This window comes from Curcuma longa, chromosome 13 (genome assembly GCF_044706935.1).
Source record: "Curcuma longa cultivar G26 ecotype Majalengka, Jawa Barat chromosome 13, ITB_CL_G26_1.1, whole genome shotgun sequence".
NCBI lineage: Eukaryota > Viridiplantae > Streptophyta > Magnoliopsida > Zingiberales > Zingiberaceae > Curcuma > Curcuma longa.
In genome coordinates, this window is record NC_133873.1 from 7,449,600 (window position 1) to 7,471,526 (window position 21,927).

Consider the following 21,927-nt stretch of genomic DNA (forward strand, 5'->3'; position numbering starts at 1 on the left):
TCTTAAAAAAATTATTTAGATCTGATCCGAATACATGATTACATAAAAAAAATATATATATATTATTAATTTAAAAAATAAAAAAATAAATTTAATCTCTCGACTTCTCCCGTCATAATTTGATATGATATTAATTCTAATATACTTTTGTTGGATGATAATAATTAGATGAAATGAAAAAATTATTAATATAAAGGACATATGATCTTTTAGTGGGTAATGACAAGGCAATATCATTTCGTCATGGTTAACTGTAACTTCTCGATTTACCTTTTCATAGATGATCGTGGAACTTACCGTATAGAATCATTGGGGTGGTGGATTTCGTCTTTTGTTAAAGAAAAAGATATGCAAATAATGATAAAAATTGAATACATGATGAAGATGAAAATGAGAACGATGATGATACATACAATAAATGAAAATGAAAATGAAGAATATGAACTCCGATCCACACTCCATCCTTTGCCATCCCTAATTCCATTTAAGGGGAATAAGATTTATTGAATATTTAAATTACAAACGGATAATATTAAAATTTGGAGTTTAATGAAATATTGAAAATTTAGGGATGAATAAGTAAACTTTTCTCAAGTAAAAAAACACGCGCGGTGCGGACTGCTACCAGCCCAGCCACCCCAAACCCCACCCCATCTCATCGGCGCCTCCGCCGCCTCGTCGGCGCTTGGCGATCTCCGCCCGCCCCCCTCGCTACATCGTTTCTCTCCCCCCGCCCGACGTTTCCTTCTTTATTGTTACCTCGCCTTGCCACGGCAGCAGCAACAGGACAGGGATCGTGCAGACAAGGGATAAAAGGGGGAGGAAGCGTTTCCTCTTGTTTTGTTTTGTTTTTTTTTTATCGATCGCGGTCGATTGGTCCGATGGACGGCGAGGTGATCGATAGCATCATCAGTCGGCTGCTGGAGGTGCGGACGGCGAGGCCTGGGACGCTGGTCCGCCTGACAGAGGCGGAAATCCACCAGCTTTGCGTCGCGTCCCGCGAGATCTTCCTCGCGCAGCCCAACCTCCTAGAGCTTGAAGCCCCCATCAAGATCTGCGGTCAGCTTCCTTCCCTTCGCTTGTCTTGGTTTAACTTGATTCGCTCTTGGATCTGTAAAATTACTCTACCATCCTTTTGTTTTTGCGGGTTTAATCTATCTGCATCGTGCTCTTTCAGGATAGTGTTATTTTTTATTCTTTATCAACTGAAGTTAGTCTAGAAAATTTGATTTTTGATGGGCGTATCCTTTTATTACATAGGTAGCCCTCAAGTCATGAAAGTATTGGTTTTGATCATGCTTATGGGGTTCTATATTTGTTTTTCTTCTTCTAAATTTCCCTTTACCGTGTTTACTCCTGATGGGGATCTTAGATTGTCAATTTTGATTTAACTGTCAAAATAGTTGGGGAGATTCTATATGATTGTTGGTTGATTGTTTGCAATTTCCTCAAACTTTACTCTTTCTTTCATCAATTTCAGTCTTTTAATTGGTGTGAGTGTGCCAAATATATTATATTTCTGTGGGATTAGAAGATGTTACTGCTGGATAAGGACTATTTTGTTTGGGGCATCTTGCTAACAATTCTGATGAAAATGAAACCTGTAAGCCTTAATGAAAACCGATTAGGATCATGTATGTTGATGATGGAGATAGGTTTGGGAAATCTCCAGTTTCATTATGAACCAGTACAAAATCAACTGATTCCTGGTCTTGGAATATTCAATTGTTATATATTGATGGGAAATTAAAAATTTAGTTCTTTTTTATTAACTCATCGAACTCAAGATAATAATTAATCGCTTGCATCAAATGATTTATTAACTCTACAGATAAAAAAGGGGACTAAATACTGCAGGTTCTGATTTAATTTGGGGAAAAGGAAAGCAAACTAGAATTTTAGGAAGTACGGTAGCGTGCAGCTTCACAAAGCTTTCAAAAGGAAATTGATTCAACATTGATATGTTTCTTGCTATTACATTGTATATGGCCATTGATTTCCATTAATTTGATTTGCATTTACTACAAGTCTATAGCAAGTCTTAATAAACCTCTATGTGATGATGGGGAGAAATTGATATTATAGAAAACATGATTTCTTGACATATCTATAGTCTTTATGCTATTGATTACTGAGGATGAAAAAGTAATCTGATGGTTTATTGCTATGAAGAGTGACTTCAATTTCTTCGGAACTATCCTCTTTTACTTTGCCTATATATATAAGGAGACCGACCTTTTGAGCCTCATTCCACTCCTGCCACCTCATAATTGAACAGAGAGCCCAAAAAGACTAGAAAACAATAGGTTGAGATGGTGCAGTTGTTTAAAGGTGGCTGATGTATTTTATATTTAGAAGAATTGAATCAATTAAAGTGGAATATGCAAGGTGTAGATGAAGACTAAACAAAATGTTTCTTAATGTAGAAAAAAGGATTTTAAATGATTTTAATAATATAGCCTTGAATTGAATCCAATGGAGGGTAAGACTCATGTAGCCGACCCAAATAATTTGGACAAATATAAGTTGATAATGATTATTAGCTCCACTTTTCATTGCCAACACAATTATTTGAATTGCACCCACTTTCTGCAGTTGTTTTGGAGTTAAAACATTGTTGCATCCGTTATCTGTTCCATCTTCTTTTTGCATCTTCATTTCAAATCCAATTATGGGCATTGTGACTATGAAGAAGTTGTCTTGGAATGTTTAGAGGTACACATTTGTTGCATTTAGGTTTGTTTGGATGTGAAAGTTTTACCTTGTTTGTTTGTGTCTTCTACTCTCCTCTTGCCTCTGCCTCACAAACTCCATTCTCTACTTGCCTCATTCTGACATCAATTCTGCATAGACAGATCCTGCATACAGAGAGACATAGTAGTTCACCATTTAGGCCCATAAGTAGCCACCCATCACTGTGGATATGGCTAGGAGGTTAGTCAGTCTAGGTTCAAGCCTTTGTTACCTACTCTACTGTGGTTGGCTTCTATTTAATTGCCTTGCACTATCATTTTAGGCATGGGTGTTGTCCTTGACATTGATGATGATGGTGCTGATCTTAGTCAAAGTATCCAAGTACGCCTGTTAATTACCACCTGGCCTACACCTCCTTTTTCGTCCCCTAAGTTCTTGTCTTTTGTTTCAATGAGGAGGAGTTAGTTGATATTTTGACCTTCATCTTGAAAACTTGCAATCTAGCTGAGCTCTTTGGCATCTGTGTTTTGTCCTCTCTTGCTCCTAGAGTCCCCTCCTTTCCCACACTCCTTGAACCTCCCTTTTTGTACCGAATAATTTTAGTTTATTTTGAGTAGTTCTGACATCTAAAATAATTAAAACAATAAACGTTCCATTTTAATAGCATAATAGTATATAGGAAAGTTGATGTTGATTTTCTCTCATTTTATAACAAAGGATACTTAATTCATATCTTATATTGATGACAATGTAGAAATTATTGTATACTTCATTAAAAATTCAATGAAATGAGAAATAGAAAATTTTCTCTCATTAAATGCCTTTGACATGAAAAGTTCATGGTTTTCAAGTAGAAGACAAATTTGATATTATATCACATTTAAGTCACCATTGATTTTGCAACCATTGTCCTATTGTATTGATGTTACAAGACATAGTTTTCTCAGTCATTGTTAAGATAGAGATTGCTTACCTTAGACTATCGTCGATTCATGTTTGTGTGAATTTTTTTTCCTCCTATATATCATCATTAATTTTGAGGTTCCTCTCTTAGAGTTTTATATTTCTACTATAAGACATAAAAATCATTCTTTCTTTTTTCCTTTATAATGATTGAGATTTAATTTTTAGTATGTCGGGTTTAATTCACTTTCTTAGTGGATCAGGATTAATTTCTGTTTCAAACTTGACTTGTAATAAAGTTTCTTTCTTATTTTTTGAATTATATGAAATGATATTCATATCAAATCATATTGAATCAAACCAAATTGTTTCTTTTCGTTTCTGATTCAAAAACAGGATTGTTTTACATGCGAATCATATCATTTCTATAGTACAAATTTTGAATTATAAATTTTGTCAACTGTAACATCTAATACTATGTCTGGTAACATGTATGCATAGCCACTACAAATTATGTAAGACAATCTATTGTACACGTTATTCCTTGGGGGGGGGGGGGGGGGGGGGGGGGGGGGGGGGGGGGGGGGGGTTTCTTATTAATTGGTGAGATAGAAATTCTCTTTTGGGATTAGCTAGTTGTCGAATTTACTGGGCCTTACGACTGTTTGGTCTCCATCATTTGTTCGTAGATGTATCAACATCCTAGTAGCTGCAGGTTGCTACTTCATTCACTTGGGTTGTGTTGGACCCTTCCATCCATTTTGGCACTGGTCTCAGTCCTGGGCTGCTATGTTAGTGATTGATGATGTAATGTGTTGTTAAGCCTTTTGCTCTATTGATATATTGTGCATGTTCAACTTTTTTTTCTTGACCACTCACATTCATATTTATTTAAGTTGACCTTTGTTTAATTGTTCTTTTCTGATTACCTTTGCAAGAGAGTCTACTTGTAGCAAAGTATGCCAAACCTGCATTGTGATTAATTTCTTACAAAGATTAGGTGAAGTCCCTTACAGTAATAAGGATCATTTTGTACTAGTTAATTTTTCTATTTGGGTCGAGTTCATAAATTTGGAGTTGGCAATGTAGTTCTAAATATTTCCAACACTTGGACTTACATGGTTTTTTAAAGATATATTTGTATGGTGTTTTGGAGTAAGATAAAATGCCAATTTAGTTTTTGAAATATTGCCAAATTTGGTTGAATGCTCTAGTCGTGGCTGTTGTTATATAAATGGTTTGGAATGGATAAGGTCAAGACAACATAGTGAAGTCCTTCAACCTTGTCATGGGTGACAGGTGTCTCCTTAATCTAACCTTTATAAAGTGTTTATGTTTGGATTTTGCTGCAATTAGATTCATTTTAGTTGGACTATGGCTAATGTGGCTGACTGACCATAGATTGGTTATGATTTATCCACCTATGATCTGCATTGAATCCAGGTAAGCATATGTTTTAATCATGGCACAATTTCTATGATGGTAGTGAGCTATCCCAGATTGAAAAGAAGGTTTAAGACAGTTTGGTTTGTTAATTAATTGTGGTTTGACTAATTACTGTTTTGAATGGCAGTCTGCTGATTTAGAGAGATGTTTTATATGCTCAATATTTTATATACAACATTGATAAATGTTCCAAATTCATAAGACAATTCTTAAACAAAACAATTCCATATGTTAATATCATTCAGCACTCATACAATTGATAGATGTTTTAATTTATACAATTAGAAAGAGTACCCAAATACAATCAAGAGTGTGTCAGTACACTATCTTATTCATATGAGTTGTGTCAGCACAATCAAGAGTTTGTGTCAATACCATTGCGAGGATGACAGTAAGGATAGTAGAAAGAAGTGAGCACAAAAATAAAGAGGAAATGAGCAAGAAAGAGGGATAAGGAAGTGGAGAAGAGGCATTAGGTAGTGGAGGAGAGGCTTCAATGAGCAAGCAAGGATAGAAGTGGAAACACTGAAGACAAAATGGGGGGAATGGAGAAAAGGCAGTATCAGATTCTAACTACGGGAGTTGGAAGACAGTAGGACATGGAGCAGGAAAATTAAACTGAAATATGTCCAGTAGTGATGATCCCTGCCAAAGCAGATTTGTGATGTCGAAAAAATGCATAAGTGATGAGAGTCACAGAAGTAATTGTTGTTTGTTAGGCCCTAGATGACAGTCACATGCCTAAGTTCAGTATTTTTTGTGCAGCTATTAAACTTAGAGCCGAATGTTCTCCTTTTTAATGATTATAATTGGTTGATGAAAACAACCTTTTGCTGATTATTTTTCATGATTTTTGTGAACTCCTTCATAGATTGATTCTACCTTTCTTCACTTTCAGGTGATATTCATGGCCAGTACAGTGATCTCTTAAGGCTTTTTGAGTATGGAGGGTTCCCTCCGTCTGCTAATTATTTATTCTTAGGTGATTATGTGGATCGAGGAAAGCAAAGTTTGGAAACAATATGCCTACTACTTGCATACAAAATTAAATACCCGGAGAACTTCTTCCTTCTGCGTGGAAACCATGAATGTGCTTCAATTAATAGAATATATGGATTTTATGATGAATGTAAGCGTCGGTTTAGTGTGAGGCTATGGAAGGTATTTAGTGAATGTTTTAATTGCCTTCCTGTAGCTGCTTTAATTGATGACAAGATATTGTGCATGCATGGAGGATTGTCACCTGATTTATCGAGGTTGGATCAAATAAAAAGTATACATCGACCATGTGACGTCCCTGAAAGTGGTTTAGTTTGTGACTTGCTCTGGGCTGATCCTGGTAGAGATGTTCAAGGTTGGGGAGAAAATGACAGGGGGGTCTCTTGGACTTTTGGTGCAGATACAGTTACCAACTTCTTAGCCAGACACGACCTTGATCTAGTCTGTAGGGCACATCAGGTAATATCTTAATATGTCATGTTAATATGATCTCTCTTCCTTGTGGATATAATACATTTTATCCATGTTTTCTCAGGTTGTGGAGGATGGGTATGAATTCTTTGCTGACAAACAACTCGTGACAATATTCTCTGCCCCAAATTATTGTGGCGAGTTTGATAATGCGGGAGCCATGATGAGTGTTGATGAGACATTGATGTGCTCCTTCCAAATTCTCAAACCTGCTGAAAAGAAACCAAAAGCCATGTTCCCTACAAGAATTTGATAATTAAACATGGAATTGCCATCAAGGTTAGTGGAATATCACTCCTGAGTTATCTCTATTTGATCAGCAGTGTTAACATTCAAAACTTTTAAGGGCTTAATGCGTTCTCAATACTATACTGTTCCAGTAATGAAATTCAATTTGGCATTTAAAGCTGAATGTACAAGAATAAAGTTAAATAGGGAACTGCAAAATCTATGAGAGTTCATCGTTTATATAAGATTGTTGCTTTGTGAGTCTAGTGATCCTAAACCAGATCGTCTGAGAAAAATACAAAGGCAGAACTTGAACTTTGGTAAAATATGAACTTCAATACCAAGCTAAAAACACTAAACTTAGGTAAGTCAGACATCATGGAGGTAAGCCTGCAATAAGATGATATGAGCCCTTTGGTTCACATATATGGACATTGTAAGCTAATGCTATCTGCACGCACTGATTCTAATTGAATATTTCATCTGATCACTGTGAAATTGCAGAATGCAATAATCTTTTCCAACCAAATGGGAAGTAACCTGTTCCATGATTGCCCCAATTGTCTCTTTTACCTTTTACTGCTTGTTGTTTCGTTTTTTGGTGCTATGGTATTTTCTTGTTCATTATGATATGAACCTGTTGGCTCATATATATGGCAAATTTGAAGGTAAAACTAGCTGCATGCACTGATCCAACAATTGGATATTCTTCTGATGACTGTTGAATTGCATTTGTAATCTTTTCCTGATCAAACGGAAAGTAAGCTCAGACAGTAAATGCACCAATTTCCGCTCTTCTTTTTTACTGTTTGTGCTTTGTTCCTGGTTGAAACGGCATCATTCTCTGTTCTTGTTCATTACGATAGGATCTCAGAAACTGTTGGTTCATATGTGGTAATTTGGAGCTAAAAGTATCCGCACACACTGATATGATAGTTGAATATTTCATCGATCACTATGGAATTCCAGTATGCAATCTTTTCCAGATCATAGGAAAAGTAACTTGTTCCTGGTTGCAATGGTATTATTTTCTGCTCTTGTTCATTTACGATAAGATCACACAAACCTGTGAGTTCATATATATGGTCACTTTGAAGCCAAAAGTATCTGCACTCACCGATTCAATAGTCCACTATTTCATCCTATCACTGTGGAATTGCAGTATGTAATCTTCTCCGGCACATACGAAAAGTAACCTGTTATATAATACTTAACCCAATTTTGCTCCATTTTACTTTCGTGCTTCGTTCCTGGTTGCTATTGTAAGATCATATGAACCTGTTGCTTCATATGTATGGTAATTTTGAAGCTAAAAGTTTGAATATTTTTTCTCGAGCACTGTCGATGTGCGGTATGTAATGTCTTCCCAATCATATATAACATAACCCATTAGATATTTATCACCCCAATTTTTGCGCTTCATTTTTACTCCTCACCGATGACATTGTCTGTTCCTGTTCATCTACTAAACTCCAATAAATCTGTTCTCCAGGTAATTTGACTGCACCAAATGAGATGATGAGGCAGCAAATGTTGTCGACCACAGTGACTTTTAATTAAGGTGCAGAGGTGCTGTAATAATATGCCATGTCGCGATGGCTATTTGCTGTAATCGACTTCCTCTTATAACTCCATTTATGTCCCAAGTTTCAAATTCCAGAATTCTTTCTACGGTCAGAACTGTTTGTATATTCACATGGAAGTAATTTCTACTCTTTCTAGTTCATCATTTTGACTCACCACATTGCTATGTTTCCTTTTCTTTAAGATCAACCCACCCTCATTACATTAGTTTGAACAGATGTTTGAATCATAGTTGGTAGTTTGAAAAAACTAATCACTTCGATATGTGACTTGTGTGAATCAGTCAGGTTGCTGGATTTTCTCGAGTCAGATGCTGCTGTTTAGTCAGTACCGTTTGCGCGAAGTCTTGAATGCAAAATTTTGATGTGATCTAGCGTTGCGGGGTTCGGTAGCTGATGATTCAGACTTTTGGGTGTTCTTCTCTTGCTCTATAAGTGTCGGTTCGTTGTTCGCGTGTGGCTGCCCTGACTGTGCTTTACATTGATGAACAACTGATCTTCGCGGAAGTTTGTGTGTTTTGGTCTAAGGGTTTTGGCCTTTGAGGTTTCAGCCATGTAGGTTTTGGCCTTTTGGTCATCTAGGTCTTAGCCTCAGAGATTACGGCGGCGGTGTAGGTCTTAGTGGTAATGATCTTAGCCCTCAATGTCCTGAATGAGTTAGGTTCGCTACTCTATTCAATCTAGTAGGACATGAATCAGTCGCAATAGGGGTCATTTGTCGCCTTGGTGGCGAGTGGTAGAAAAGCGAGATAGCCTTTCTTAGTGTCTTTGTTGATGATGATGAAAGCAAATTCTTCAAGGGCTTGATTGTAGGGAATTTCAAGTTGAACCATAGTGTTTAACTTCGCGAACATGATTGGTTGGGTATAAGTGGTCGAGTCAGGTAAGAGTTCTTCTCTTCTGTTGCAGTGTCCATGGATGTTACAACGAAGATTGCTATGTTGCATATCATGGGAAAGTTGACAAGTGATAGAGTTGCTATGTCGCACATCATGTGAAGAGATAAATCAGAAAGTTACAATTGATAGCATTGCTTCGGCTTTGTCGAAATTTGATTAGCATTTTAATAAGTCTGTTGTAATAATTAACTCAACCATGTCTCGAGGATGATAACAAAGCTAAGCAATGAAGATGGAATTTGGATTCACCTTCCTACCTTTCACTTTGTTTATTGTTGTTGATTAGTTTGGAAAGGGAAGAAAGGAAAGGGAAGGGAAAGAAGGAAAACAACTAAAGGAAGAGTTGCTCCACCATGTTTCATCTTCTTGCCTCTCTTTGTCAAAGTAAATAACTCGGCCTTCAGTCCCTCAAAGTAAACAAGGACAATCAATATGAGATCTTGGAAAAGGATCTATTGTACATAATTTTATCTTAGGTTGTAAGAGGTTATTTTCGAGTTTTTGGGACATAGTTGAGTTAGTTATGACGAGACAGATTTATTGATGTGGATAAGAATCGAATCTCGGTGAAGTTGAGATAATGCTCTCCTCCGTTCTTTCGTCATGATCAATTGTAGCTTCTTGATTTACTTTCTCATAGATGATCGTGAGGTCGATCGTGTGGGACCGTCAAGATGATGGATTTCAACTTTTGCTGAAGTAAGAGGTTATTTTTGAGATTTAAATCTGTGACTTCTAGATCGTATGATAATTTTACGATCAAATTCACCATTAGTTATTAGACAAAAGGACCCAAAATTCAACCTTAAACTTGAAAAAGAGAGAATAATTCTTGGCATAAACTTGTTCTCTTCGATCGACGAGGTACAAACGGCTCAAATTCTCCATCAATCATCATCTATATAAATCGTTTCCTGCTTGAAGAGGCCGCCAAAGATCTTCTTCACCTCCGGCGACGCCTCCGGCTGCTTAGTCTTCGGCTTTTCCGGTGGGGGAGGTCGCTTCACCACGGCCTTCTGCGCCGGCAGGCGCCGCGCCTTGGCCTGTCCCCTTACGGTGGCGATCTGCGTCGTCTTTGTCTTCCCCTCCGCCGCTCCATTCGTGGTCTGCGCCACCGCCGCCACCGCCGCCAGCTGCGAGCTCAACTTGTCCCAGGAGAACTCGCCGCCGGCGAACCCCTTGGCCTTGGCGAGCAGGTCGTCGAACGACGCGCGGGCGTCCTCCTCCAGCGTCCGGGCCTCTTTGCTCACGGTGGCGGCGCGCGTCTTCTTCTCCTCCAGCTTCTGCGCCTCCTCCTCATTCTTCTTCTTCTTCGCCGCCGCCTCCTGGGTTTTCTCGGCCGCCTCCTTCGCCTTCGCCTCCGCATACGCCTTCCGTCTGCCGTCTTCCGGTATCACACTGAGAAAATTTACAGCGTTATTCCTCTGATCAAACGACAGAATCAACCATCAAAATTGCCTTTTTAGGTAGTTTAACCACCGGAAGAGTTCTTCCACAGGCTTCGATGTCGCCGACGGACTCGTGAAGACTTCAACAACCTGAAGATCATGAAAAAAAAATGGATGATTGCCAAAAAAAGGAAAAGGGAAAGAGATTAGAGCAGATTCCTTACCTTGTTCTCGGCAATGGCAGTGTTGGAAAGGACATCTGCGACTAATCCGGCAATCTGCAATCTTGATGCCTTGAATTCACCGGTTGTAGCTCCGCTGGCTTTCCCCTCCTCCACCACCGTCAATGCGTACGAGTTCTCGGCCGCGTAGTCGTCGGTGAGCGCCGCCTTGATCAGGGTGTAGCTCACGTCCAGCTCCACCATCTTCCGGAGCAACTCCCCCACCGTGAGCGACTGCCCCTGCGCGAAGAGGTTGGAGAAGAAGGAGGTGATGCCGTCGAGCACGTTGCCGGTGGACTGCACCGCGAACCCGGCGGGCCCCGCGTTGTAGACCACCGCCACGTGCCCGACTCCGGCGAGCTTCGCGGCGCGCACCACCTCGAATGCCTCGTTGGTAGTCAGCTCCGCCGTCGGTCCCTTCTCGGCTGCGCCCACCGTGACCACCACCTTGGCAGCGGGGCCGATCGCCTTGGCGATGGCCTCCGCGTCGTCGAACGGCGACTCCACCGCGTTGAGCCGCCTCGACTCCTCCGGCGAGATGATCTGCGGCGTTAAAATTAGAGATTTTTTTTGGAATCGGAACGAAAAGTTACTATTTTGCTAGGCGGACCTTGTAGGCGGCGGCGAGGCGGGCGACGTCCTGGGCGGCGGCGAGGTCGGAGACGCCAGCGCGGACGGTAAATCCCTGGCGGAGGAGGGCCCAGGCAATGCGTGCGCTGGCCTGCCCGGTGGCGCCGGCCACGAAGACGGAGCTGGGGTCTTTGCGGCGGGAACCGGCGAAGAGGGACGCGGAGGGGGCAGAGGCGATGGCGGGGACGAGCGACTTTGCGTCGGGGAGCTTCCCGAAGTCGACGAAGAACCGGTTGGGTTTGGGCGCGTCGTCCGCCGGCGGCGAGGGGTCCTCCTTGGGCCGCCTGAAGCTGAAGGGGTTCGGCCGGGGCTGGGCAGAGGCGACGGTGGCCGGCCTCGTCGGCTTGGAGTAGAGGCGGAAGGAGTTGGAGGTGAGGGCGGGAGCCATGGTGGTGGAATGGGGGGCTTCTCCGGCGATGGCGGGAGATAGATTGGGTGTATAGATGTCGTGCGAGTGTATCAGCCAATGGAATGCGGCCACGTCAGCGTTATCTTCAACAGGAGTATGGAGACCAGACGTTGGATCGAGTCCAATCCGGATTTTAAGATCGTTGAAATTTCCAACCCCGTGGGCCCCAATTTCATTATCATGCCCCCAAACACAATAAGCATAAGCTCTTTAATTTTGATAAATAAATTGTCTTTTTTTCATCATAGTCAATTATAATTTCTTAATTTTCTCATCGTAGTCAATTATAATTTTTCGATTTATCCTCATAGATGATCGTGAAGTCAATCATGTGAGATCACTGTGGTGACAGTGCAAAAATAAACCCTTCGGACAATAATGTGCAAAAGTATTTAAGATTAAAATCTTAATTACGACATAGTGTTCTAATTCTTCCAATTCAACAATACAATGATATTGAACTTTAAAAATTAACACCAAAGTGGTATTGAACCTTAAAACCAACACCACAATGTTCATTGATTTTTCGAACCCAACATCACAATGATGCTAAACTTTGAAAATCAATACTAAAGGGGTGTTGAACTTCAAAATTAGTACTACAGTGTTCTGATTTCTCGAATCTAGCAACACAGTGATGTTGAAATTTGAAAACCAACACCAAAGTGGCATTGAACCTTCAAAATCAACATCACAATATTTTGATTTCTCGAACTTGATAATATAGTAGTGCTGAATTTTGAAAATTAATATCAAAATATTGTTGAACCTTCAAAATCAACACCACATAATTCTAATTTCTCGAACCATAATATTCTAAACCAAATCCAATGTTATGAGATTTCTGCATTACTCTTGAGTCTCACTATGCCTAAAATCTCAACTTCATGGCCTTCTTATTTGTGTAGAGCCTATTTAAAAAAATTCAGTCTGTGTGTCAATTGACATAAACTATAAGTTCATGTAGGATGTTCAGAACTAATGTTGTACATCATTTCTATATTCTCTACACTCTCCTCTCTCATTCCATACCTAGATTTTAATTTTCCAAATCCTCTAGTCCATCATTGAGTTTCGGTCAAAATCCATTGATGATCTTATCTAACTCTAATTGGACTCAATCTAAGTCTAGTAGGTTTTGACATTGTCCATGAGTCCCATCATGTCCTAAAGCCTCAGCTTCCTGACTTTCTTATCTATACAGAGTCTATTTGCAAAACTTCATCCTTGTATCAATTGACACAAAGCTATAATTTCATACAGGAGGCTCAGAAATAGGGTTGCACATTATCTCTAGATTCTCTACACTCCCATCTTCCACTCCATGTCCAAGTATTAGTATTTCAAATTAGGTCTATTAATGAATTTCAATTAAAACTCATTGATAGCCTTATCTATCTCTGATTGGACTCAATCAAAATCTAGTAAATTTCTACATTGCCTCTGAGTCCCACCATATCCTAAAGTCTCAGCTTCATGACCTATTTATTTGTGTAGAGCATGTTTATAAAAATTCAATTTGTGTGTCAATTGAGGCATATCCATAACTTCATGTAGGAGACTCAGAACTAAGGTTGTACACCATTTCTACCTTCTTGACACTCCCCACTTCCACTTCATGCCCAAGTTTTAGTATTTCAAATCCTTTAGATTCATCAATGAATTTCGACTAAAATCCATTGATGATCTATCTAGCCTTGATTAGACCCAAGTTCTAGTAAGTTTTTTTATTACCCTTAAGTCCCACCATGCCCTAAAGCCTCAACTTCATGACCTTCTTATTTATGCAGAGTCTGTTTATAAAAAATTCAACCTGTATGTCAATTGACACAGAATTATAACATTATACAAGAGGTTCAAAAATAGTGTTGCACACCATCTCTACCTTCTTTATACTCTCCTCTTCCACTTCATATCCAAGTTTCAATATTTCAAATCCTCTAGGTCCATCAATGTGTTTGACTAAAATTCATTGATGGACTTAACCAGCTCTGATTGGACTTAATCAAAGTTTAGGGGGTTACTGCATTACCCCTGAGTCCTACTATGCCCTAAAGTCTCATCTTCATGATCTTCTTATTTGTGGAGAGTCTATTTATAAAATTTCAGTCCATATATCAATTGGCACAAAGCCATAACTTTATATAGGAGGTTGATTTTCAATGTTTAACATCATTGTATTGCTAGGTTTAAGAAATCAGAATACTGTGATATTGGTTTTGAAGGTTCAACACTATTTTGATGTTGGTTTTTAAAGTTCAACACCATTGTATTGCTGGGTTCAAGAAATCAAAATACTTTTTGGTGATGATTTTCGAAGTTCAATATCACTGTGGTACTGATTTTGAAGGATCAACACCACCTTGATATTAGTTTTTAAAGTTTAACACCACTGTATTATTGGATTTAAGAAATCAGAATACTGTGATATTGATTTTAATTTTTAAAGTTCAGCACCACCATTGCTGAGTTTGAGAAATTAGAACACATTGTGGTATTGGTTTTGAAAGTTTAACACCACTTTGATATTAATTTTTAAAGTTTAGCACCATTGTGATGCTGGGTTTGAGGAATCAAAAATTATGGTGTTGATTTAAAAAAAAAAAGATTCGCTATCTCAACTCCCTAGAGCCGGTTCCATGGATATAGAGAAAGGTTCATTCAGATACACATGTGTTAGACGTATGACGGCATCGATCCCAAGTCATCACCTTCTAGAATCGACTCTTGATCATTACACCAGTAATATCATACGCCCACCGTCTGTGCTCTACGCTAGAGGCTATAATATTGATTTTAAAGTTTCATACCACTTTGATATTGATTTTCAAAGTTCAATATTATTATATTGCTAGGTTCGAGAAATCAAAACACCTTGGTATGTTTGTTTTGAAGGTTCAATACCATTTTGATATTAATTTTCAAAATTACGTGAGCTACGAGAGTTTAGACGTAAATTCTAAAATTGAATGAAAAAGGGAAAGAAGATCAGCTACGTGTAGGCTTTTAGCTTCTTGAGAATTTTACTTTTCACAAGCTGAGAGAATCATTCGAACTAAAAAAAATAAAATTTCCATTTAAAATTATAATTCCGAAGCTTGAAAAAATAAATTGGTATTAAAGGGACAAGTAATATTGGAATTAAATGCACCATTTGATAAAAGAATAAAAATGATTAAAAAATAAAAAAAATAAAGTCCGGTACGATCCTTCTAGAGTTTTAGAATTTTGGGTGCGAAAAAATGCCGAAGAAAAAAAAAAGCCAGCTAAAGTGCAAACCTATTAAGTGCAAATAGTGACACGTGTCCGCACGCCTTTCCTCCGGATGCAAACCTATTTATATTCTCCTCCTTAATTCCCAGCTCTCCCGTCCGCGATCGGCCCTTCTTCCCCTTTTCCCTGCTCCCCTCACCCCACCGCCCGAGGACAATCCCTAGCCCTTGAATCCTCCTGCGCCGCCCATCGAATCCTCTCCGGCCTTCTTCGATCGTCGGCAGGGGCGATCCGTCGCTGGAAATGGCGACCAACGTCTCCGCCGTGTACATCCAGGTGGTGGACGACGTCATCAGCAAGATCCGCGACGAGTTCATCAACGAAGGTGCCGGGGAGAGCGCGCTCGCCGAGATCCAGGCTGTAATTCCTTCCCCTCCCTCGGCGCGGCGGCCGAGATTTTGACCTCGAGCTCCGATCTTTATTTGGTGGCTTTTACTTTGATTTACTTACTTTGATTGTTTTGCCGTCGACGTAGATCTGGGAGATGAAGATGATGCAGGCCGGCGCGATAAGCGGCAACATCGAGAGGCCGGCCGCCCAGAAGAATGTTGCCCCGACGCCGGTGCATGATCTTAACGTGCCTTACGAGGGGCCGATTGAGGAGTACGAGACCCCAACTGCGGAAATGCTTTTTCCACCTGTGAGTCTACTGCGTTTTCTTTTTGTTAATTCCACTTGATCGTATACTTTTGGTCCAATGCAGCGGGATTAGTGTACATTTGGGTATTCTTTCAGACTCCATTGCAGACTCCTATCCAGACACCACTCCCTGGAACTGATTCGGGGATGTATAACATTCCCACCGGCCCTTCTGATTATGCTCCGTCTCCAATTACTGATATCAGAAGTAGCATGGACTTGAAAACTGGAAGGCCTAGTCCTTACATGGTACATCAATGTGATTTATCATGGTTTTTTTTTTTTTTTTGGTATGCTTCTCCGGTGATATATCTTCCACATGTTTCACCTAATGCCATGAGTTGTGCTATGTCTACGGACATGAATTGTTATAACATGGGATCTGATTAAGTTGCATTGTCTTATTGGTTAAGCAACCACCTTCTCCTTGGATGAACCAAAGGCCTCTTGGAGTCGATGTTAATGTTGGTATGTTGAAAGGAGATAATGATGCCCTTGTCTGATTACATTTTACTGCAATCTTTCATCAAGTGTGAGGTTGGAGTAAGTGGCTTTGTTTTCTGGTGTGTATTTTACTGCAGCTTATGTTGATGGCCGTGAAGAGACTGATAGAGGCTCATCTCAGCGAGCTATGACTCAGGTACAGAGTACTCCTTGCCTGACTTTAGTTGTATTAGGGACAGGTGTCCTAGTAATTGCATTCTTGATGATCGTGGATATTTTTCCTATGTGTAGGTTCTAATGTGTCATTTTGCTCTTCTTTTTATTGTAATTGCAAGTGGTTGTATATGTTTGATATCTATCATTTACTAGCTATCATATTGAATGAAGGACTTTTTCATGAATTCCTCTGGGAAACGTAAAAGAGATGACCATCCATCCCGCTTTAACCCAGGAGGTCATTTACCACAACAAGATGGAAGTGGGGATATTTCAATAGAATTTTCTCTGCTCCAGGTAGATGCATTTTTGAGCTGTAAATCTTTTGCTTTGATGCCCATTTAAGATATAACTGAATTTAATTAATGTAAATCATAGGGAAATTTTACTCAGTTGCTGTAAAGTTTGATTGGTTTCTCAAGTTAGCCTATTTTTGTTGGAATATCTCATTTTGCCTCTTGATTAAGGTTCTCTTCTCCTTAAAATTATTAACACTGTAAATTCTTTAAAAACTTTCAACTATATATGTATTCTAAAAGTTTGATTATACTACAAGTGTGCAGAAAATCTCACTCAAAAACTTGTGATTTTGGGTAAGTGCTAGATTGAGATTTTAAACCGGAATCAAAGGAACTGAATTAGACAAAAAGCATCGTGCCTAATAAATTGCAAGTCCAATGAAATTTTGGGTGCCAAACTGCATTTTCCTTTAAATCCTATTACTTTAGGTTCTGCCATCTATCTTGCTAATGTCACTATAATCTGAATTATTATCATAGACTAGGATATCTTATTAATAATTTGGTTGGTTTTCTGGAGAATAGTTTACTGGTATCTCAGTAGGAGATTAGTTTGGTGTTAAATTAATTAGTCACGGCACAACATTACCCTACACATACTTTTATCTTAAATAGTTTATATGAGCCTATCACAAGATGATGCTTTCATTGTACTTTCCCCATTTTCGGAGGACGACATGAGAGATGGTTACATAAGTTTCTTAAGGCTACACATTTGAAACACCCCACACAGTGTCTTACAATCACAAGATGGGTATGTTTTTGTCACTCATTAATTGGTTTTGCATTCATAGAGTTAGGTCTTGTTGGATCGACGATTTGCCTTTGTCAAACATGAATTGTTGGGATCAATTATAAGGATAATTTTAATTAATTACACTAAGCAGTGGTTTTTCTTATTCCAACAATACGTTTAGATGCCTGAGAAGAAATGATGTGAAAATCTAGGGCTTGCTGTTTGGGACCTTACAAAGATTGCAAGAGTTTAATTTGTAAGTGAAGTGATTTAGGGGCATGATTGTTATTTATTTTACCAGGCCAGTTTGTGTGGACCATGGGGCAAGATTGATTTTCTTCAAAAATGTCTTAAGGCATATTTGGCTGTTTGAATGTGCTGTAACCTTGGAATTTGCTTGTGCATTATTTCAAAATGCTGTGTCCTTAAAATGGCACGGTATTAACTACGATAAAACATTTCTTTGGTTTCAACTGTTTATTCTTAGGTGCATATTAAATTTTATTCATTTAGCATAGCTGTGTCTTTTCTCAGGATATAGTTCCTCATACATTTTGTAGCTTTGGTGATTTGAGCCAATCCTTGGTAGCAACTGTTCTCCACCAGGGTTAGGTTATATGCACTCATACTTTCCAGAATGTGCATGGTGCTTTGTGCTATTAGGCTGTCTTTTTCTATTACTTGAGGCACATTGCATGTTATGTTTGATAAGAGGTGCGATAAATTCTAGGAAAAATTCATCATAGCTTTTGTTGAGGGATTGCACTGCTGATTTGACAGGCTATATGCTGGTCTTTGTTGAATTGGCTTTTGATTATTCCTGATATGGCCCAAACCAGAAGCACCTTTAGTTAATGTTCTATTATGTTTCATTCATTAGTATCAATTGTTTGGCTGAAACTTGAAAAACATTGTCACTTGGCATTCTAAAACTACCAAAATATTAAAAACAATGAAGATTCCCCTACTGTTAATTAGTGTCATCTTTTATTCCATACTCACCAAGTTACACGGTTTAAATCTCTCAGCCCAATACCAATACTGGTCCATGCTTTCTTGTACCACAGCAAGTGTCTGTATTCAACTCGGACAGTTTGACGTCAAGTGTCTCAAATTTTAATTTTTGAGGAAAAACAATAAAATAGTTATTATATTTCTGATTCAATGAATTGGAATTAGATAATATCTCATTGATTTGTTACTGCAGTAGGTTGTACCATGTGTTGTCCTGATCAGTTTTGAGTTTGAAATTTCAACACATATGCTTTTTATTTGCCATTCCAGCATATATCAATAGCATGCACTCTGATTTGTATTCCAGCACATAGGTTGTTTAAATATTTATCTTGTTAAGCCATCACTTAAAGCTCCCCTCTCCTTTCCTTATACCATGAAGCAATTCTTCCACAGATCATCTAATATATATGGTTTCAACTTTTTAAATTTCACTTCTCAGTGTTTGATTTTGTCTCCATTGTTTATTTATCTTTAAAATACAAATTATCGTTATAGACTATTGCAATTCAATGTTATATATACAAAGAAATAAAACTATAAGTTAATCATTTTTTGTTTGAGCCAAGGCCCAATGCAATTGGGCTTATACTGCTCAGAAATTTTGATTGGTACCACTTTGGACACACAATACACCCATGAATGCCTGAAGATGAGGGGTGTCGATGCCAGTCCTTTGTCGGGCTAATATGTACTTCCTGATATGAGTGGCATGGTAATATTTTAAACCATTATTTGCTGAATCTGCTTAAGCATCCATAATAATATGCACTAAATTATTTGAAAGCGCCTTTTTAACTTCATATCCAAACCAAAAATTCAGAATTGATTCTCGGCTTATCTCAGTTGATGATCAGCTTAGCTTCTGCTGTGAGTGTTCGAGCATCTAGAGTTGCTCTTGAGCCAATCAATATCAGAGAGATTTTCGGCCATATTGTGGGGATTTGCTTGGTTGGCCTGATGCTTGTCTAGTCATAGCAGTGATAAATAGGAGTAAAACAATGTGTATCAAAATATTAGGTCAAGAAAACTAAAATTTTTGATAAGTGGTATAAATTCTCTTTATCAGGATAAAGTTTCCACATACTTGGAAATTGGAAGTAGAGTTATTTGTTCAAATTTTGACAAAGTTCTATGTTTTTTAATGTGTTCATAATAAATTTTTTTGTCCATCTCTGTAGATTTATTAGAAATACAAGAATTCTAACTTTCTATTTCTTTGACACTAGAATTTAAGACTAATCTTTCTCTTTGCCCGCCGTCAGGTAAACCAACTTCAGAAGCCACCACCTAGGCATGGACAAGGATCTGCAACTTCCAAGCTCATTCCCAACAGAGGACAACCAACAGTACTTCCTCAGCGTGATGGAGTACAGGATGAATATGATGATGTATTCGATATACCATTGATAGTTATATAAACTATGTTTCCTTTTCCTTATCTGTCTATTTACATCCTGTTTTCCTTTTTTCTTTGTTCTTCCTGAAGTTGTTTCCGATCCAAGGTGTGGCTACTGAAGACTACAATACACCTGGAGACCACGGTAATTTCTAATGTCTAATGTGAAACTTCTTTGACACCTGGATATTATGTTTTCCTCTTCCGCTTTGTATCAGGTGAACTGCGTGCTCCGACTCCTGCTGTTGCCACACCAAACCCAAATAAAGACGAAGCAGGAGAAGATGATGAGCCACCCCTCAATGAAGATGATGACGACGATGACGAGTTGGATGATGATGAAGATGATGATGAGCCAAATGCTCAGCATTTGGTTCTAGCTCTATTTGATAAGGTAGTTGCTGGTAACTTTTCATATTAATATCATCAACAAATAATTTTGTAAATTTTAATGTTGATTGTTGGGTCTCTATAGGTGACTCGGACAAAAAGCAGATGGAAGTGTACCCTTAAGAATGGCATAATGCATCTCAATGACAGGGATCTTCTTTTTAACAAGGTAATTTAGCAGCGCTAGTTCATAATGTTTTTTTTATTAGCTGTGGTGTTTAGCTATGGTATTTTATCGTGACTTTTGAGAAAATTATCATGATTGAAATGCTCATGTCGTAATGTCTAGATGTTCTTGGATTCTATTATGTTCCATGGATTAGTTCATGGTATAGTTGCATTTCGTAATAATGATGCTATGAAGATGGATGGTTTATGTCACACTCAGCATGTTGAGTTCTTTAAATAACTGTGACTTTGCCATTTGGTCGCGATGCTCTGAAATCCAACATTTTTCTTTCTAGCTTTAAGGAGATTTAGCACACTGTTGTTGAATTCGAATGCAAACTATCATACGAAAATTCATTATGAAAGAACCCCAAAACTGCAGGTTTATTTCATATGTTCTTTCCTTTGTGTATCATGTGGCATGTGAACTCACATCGAACACCTCTTTTTTTGCTTTTCGCAGGCGAATGGCGAGTTTGAGTTCTGATTTTCTTCCTCTCGCTCTCTTGAATTTGTCAACTGGAAGCTTGAACGAACTGTGGTGTTCTCAATTCTGGAAGCTATTTGCGTTCTTGTAAAGACGGTACACGCTGAACCTTCAAATTTGTTTCTTGGCCTTTTTTTTTCTTCTTCTTCTTCTTTCGCTTCTTATAATTGCAGTACGTTGCCATATCCACGACCATGTTCTGTTAGATCCCCTTGAGTTTGTGATACTACACCATTTAGTAATACTGACCGAGGCCTTGTATATCTCTAGACGATGTACGAGCAATGCAATGTGGTTATCCTCCGGTCTGTCCATGCGAAGAGAGTAACTCACTAATTCGATACGAAATGGGAATCGCGGTCACATGATCCTTTGAGAAAACAATCTACTCTTTTGAATTCATGCAACATGGACTTGGCTGGACTTTAAGTCATAGGAAGAACATGGAAAGCTTCATAGTTGAAGCATTGAGGATTTAAATCTTTTAAGATCCATTACATCTAGACAGTTTGAAAAATTTATAACGTTGGATCATCTATAGGAAAAATTAAATTTAGAAGATGAAGAGAGAGTTTTGTTAATATGTTAAATTATGATCCCTCCCTAGCTTGACCAACCCATTAGACTCATTTGAGTTGGCCGGCTTTGTCGTTGAGTTGGTTAGTGCAAGGCAGATTTGTTAAAGTGGATAAAGGTTGAATCTTGGCGAAGTTGAGGTAATATCCTCCTTCGTCATGGTCAACTGTAGTTTTTCTATTTATCTCCTCATAGATGATTGTGGAGTTGATTGTGTGAGACCATTGAGGTGGTGGATTCCACTTTTATATTGAAGAGTTGGCCGACTTTATTGATCAGTCCAATTTAACTCCATTCGGTCGATGTAACCGAGTTGATGGGCCTTAACAATCCAATTGGTTTGACTAACCTAATTTGGGTTTCGGTTCTTTGACCTGTTTGCTTAGGCCGCTGAGACTGACATATTGGTTCCTCT

General features: G+C 38.7%; 3 protein-coding genes across 3 annotated transcripts; 2 read left to right on the top strand and 1 right to left on the bottom strand.

The window, feature by feature from the left end:
• The first annotated feature begins 739 nt into the window (after positions 1 to 739).
• LOC141844075 (serine/threonine-protein phosphatase PP1) lies at positions 740 to 8,467 on the top strand. Its single transcript, XM_074732069.1, has 4 exons — positions 740 to 1,059; positions 5,942 to 6,501; positions 6,578 to 6,792; positions 8,234 to 8,467. Exons 1-3 carry the CDS (start codon positions 882 to 884, stop codon positions 6,764 to 6,766), a joined length of 927 nt encoding a protein of 308 aa, XP_074588170.1. The 5' UTR covers positions 740 to 881; the 3' UTR covers positions 6,767 to 6,792; positions 8,234 to 8,467.
• A 1,551-nt stretch (positions 8,468 to 10,018) lies between these two features.
• LOC141843747 (protein PLASTID TRANSCRIPTIONALLY ACTIVE 16, chloroplastic) lies at positions 10,019 to 11,881 on the bottom strand. Its single transcript, XM_074731780.1, has 4 exons — positions 11,443 to 11,881; positions 10,836 to 11,375; positions 10,703 to 10,761; positions 10,019 to 10,621 (listed from the first exon to the last, which is right to left on the bottom strand). Exons 1-4 carry the CDS (start codon positions 11,848 to 11,850, stop codon positions 10,111 to 10,113), a joined length of 1,518 nt encoding a protein of 505 aa, XP_074587881.1. The 5' UTR covers positions 11,851 to 11,881; the 3' UTR covers positions 10,019 to 10,110.
• Positions 11,882 to 15,253: 3,372 nt separating this feature from the next.
• Positions 15,254 to 21,075, top strand: LOC141844145 (transcription initiation factor IIA large subunit-like). The gene is made up of 11 exons (XM_074732162.1): positions 15,254 to 15,504; positions 15,620 to 15,784; positions 15,880 to 16,032; positions 16,197 to 16,251; positions 16,365 to 16,423; positions 16,615 to 16,740; positions 19,758 to 19,883; positions 19,982 to 20,036; positions 20,110 to 20,285; positions 20,367 to 20,450; positions 20,913 to 21,075. Exons 1-11 carry the CDS (start codon positions 15,388 to 15,390, stop codon positions 20,934 to 20,936), a joined length of 1,140 nt encoding a protein of 379 aa, XP_074588263.1. The 5' UTR covers positions 15,254 to 15,387; the 3' UTR covers positions 20,937 to 21,075.
• Positions 21,076 to 21,927: the final 852 nt, after the last annotated feature.

Coding starts and splice junctions, on each gene's coding strand:
- LOC141843747 (XM_074731780.1), bottom strand. CDS start 11,850: ATGGCTCCCGCCCTCACCTCCAACTCCTTCCGCCTCTACTCCAAGCCG. Junction 11,376..11,442: donor GCCTCGCCGCCGCCTACAAG/GTCCGCCTAGCA, acceptor TTAACGCCGCAG/ATCATCTCGCCGGAGGAGTC. Junction 10,762..10,835: donor CTGCCATTGCCGAGAACAAG/GTAAGGAATCTG, acceptor CATGATCTTCAG/GTTGTTGAAGTCTTCACGAG.
- LOC141844075 (XM_074732069.1), top strand. CDS start 882: ATGGACGGCGAGGTGATCGATAGCATCATCAGTCGGCTGCTGGAGGTG. Junction 1,060..5,941: donor AGCCCCCATCAAGATCTGCG/GTCAGCTTCCTT, acceptor CTTCACTTTCAG/GTGATATTCATGGCCAGTAC. Junction 6,502..6,577: donor TAGTCTGTAGGGCACATCAG/GTAATATCTTAA, acceptor ATGTTTTCTCAG/GTTGTGGAGGATGGGTATGA.
- LOC141844145 (XM_074732162.1), top strand. CDS start 15,388: ATGGCGACCAACGTCTCCGCCGTGTACATCCAGGTGGTGGACGACGTC. Junction 20,037..20,109: donor CAATACACCTGGAGACCACG/GTAATTTCTAAT, acceptor GCTTTGTATCAG/GTGAACTGCGTGCTCCGACT. Junction 20,451..20,912: donor GGGATCTTCTTTTTAACAAG/GTAATTTAGCAG, acceptor TGCTTTTCGCAG/GCGAATGGCGAGTTTGAGTT.